At 60.6% G+C, this 1,916-nt stretch overlaps 1 protein-coding gene across 1 annotated transcript in view; it reads left to right on the top strand.

The window, feature by feature from the left end:
- Positions 1-3: 3 nt before the first annotated feature.
- LOC103780164 (arylsulfatase I-like) overlaps positions 4-1,916 on the top strand; it is a gene marked incomplete at its 5' end in the record, with an annotated part of 2,828 nt that continues 915 nt past the window's right edge. The window contains 3 exon segments of the mRNA XM_008947818.1: positions 4-217; positions 220-289; positions 1,346-1,916. Of these exon segments, the coding sequence (XP_008946066.1) occupies positions 4-217; positions 220-289; positions 1,346-1,916 (855 nt within the window).

Raw genomic sequence — 1,916 nt, 5'->3', positions numbered from 1 at the left:
TTCTCGCTCGTCAGCCTGCTCAGCTTTGGCTATTTGTCCTGGGACTGGATGAAGCCCGGTTTGGTGGCCGACGTGGCCACGGACCCCATGGAGAAATCGCCGCCTCCCGCCTTCTCCAGGCCGCCCCACATCGTCTTCATTCTGACGGATGACCAGGGCTACCACGACGTGGGGTACCACGGCTCAGATATCCAGACGCCGACGCTGGACAGGCTGTTTTTGTGAAGCTGGAGAACTACTACATCCAGCCCATCTGCACCCCCTCCCGCAGCCAGCTGATAACCGGCAGGTAAGCCAGCGCCCGCTCACACCCCGCTCCCGCCCTCCCCTCCTTAGTGCTGCGGCGCTCCACAGAGGCCTCCGGGCGTTGGCAGGTGGTGGAGATCCTCCAGAGAAAAGCATCCTTCTGGCTCTCTCTAGGAGAAATGGCTCCTCGGGTAAATGGGTGATTTTCACATGAGTAGTGGCACGTGATGAAGCCAAAAATGTGGATGCCTTTGAGCAAGGGATGTCACTGGGAGAGGGTGGTCTCTGGTGAAGAGCTGTGTCTCCAGGGCAGTCCCATGATGCTGTCACACTGGTCCTTGGGGCTTTCCTGGTGGCCTGTGGGGTCCTGGGATCATTCTCCCCTGCACCTACATGTGCCACAGACTGTGCTTTTTCTGCTTGCACGTTCAGTCCTGCACTGGCCAGGGTGGGCTGGATGCTGGTCCATCACCCACTTCCACAGAGGGATAGCCAAATGTCCCCTGGTCCTGGGCCCTTCTGCCTCCTGGGACAGGTGTGGCTTTCCCTGGAGCAGGGCTGCAGGGTCAGCATTCACTGCTGGTGGCAGATTTCATCCGACCATCTCCTGCTGAGGAGTGGATGCCAGGGATGTGCCTGTGGATGTGGTCACCTACTGCCTGGGGGTGGTGGATCTCGCCAGGGTCCAGGCAAAGGCCTCTCTTTTCTTCTGATGGCTCTAGAGGGACCCTAGGCATATCCAGGATGTGCAAAGCAGGGGAGACCACCACAACTGGCAACTCTTGCTTGTGCTGCCCAGCCCTGGCAGAGCCCAGCCAGCTCCCCTGGGCTGGCTGCAGCGGGGCCAGCTCCTGCTGGCACCCTGGGAGAGCAGCCTGGCGTGTTTTGAGATGTCTGCTGAGCCCCTTCTCTTCCTTCTGGTACTTTTGGATAGATGAGAAGCTCCCTGTCTCTGGCGTGGAGCTTGCTCCATGGGTTTGGGCTGGGCTACACAGGGAGCGGCTTGAATTTGGGGTCTCTAGTATGTAAAGTGCCATCACGTCCCCAGCCAGTGCTGCTCCTTATCTTCCCTGATTCCTCCTGGCCCTTTCCTTGGCAGGTACCAGATCCACACAGGGCTGCAGCACTCCATCATCCGCCCTCGGCAGCCCAACTGCCTGCCCCTCGACCAGGTCACCCTGCCCCAGAAGCTGCAGGAGGCCGGCTACTCCACGCACATGGTGGGCAAGTGGCACCTTGGCTTCTACAAGAAGGAGTGCTTGCCCACCCGTCGGGGCTTCGACACCTTCCTGGGCTCCCTGACGGGCAATGTGGACTACTACACCTACGACAACTGCGACGGGCCGGGCGTCTGCGGCTACGACCTGCACGAAGGGGAGGACGTGGCGTGGGACCAGAGCGGGAAGTACTCCACCTTCCTCTACGCCCAGCGCGTCAGCAAGATCCTGGCCTCCCACAGCCCCAAGGAGCCCATCTTCATCTACGTGGCCTTCCAAGCCGTCCACACGCCCCTGCAGTCGCCCAAGGAGTACATCTACCGCTACCGCTCCATGGGCAACGTGGCCCGCCGCAAGTACGCCGCCATGGTGACCTGCATGGACGAGGCGGTGAAGAACATCACCTGGGCCCTCAAGAAGTACGGCTACTACGACAACAGCGTGATCGTCTTC

Source organism: Merops nubicus, unplaced genomic scaffold (genome assembly GCF_000691845.1).
Source record: "Merops nubicus isolate BGI_N331 unplaced genomic scaffold, ASM69184v1 scaffold27599, whole genome shotgun sequence".
Lineage (NCBI taxonomy): Eukaryota > Metazoa > Chordata > Aves > Coraciiformes > Meropidae > Merops > Merops nubicus.
This window is presented reverse-complemented; position numbering and strand designations above follow the sequence as displayed.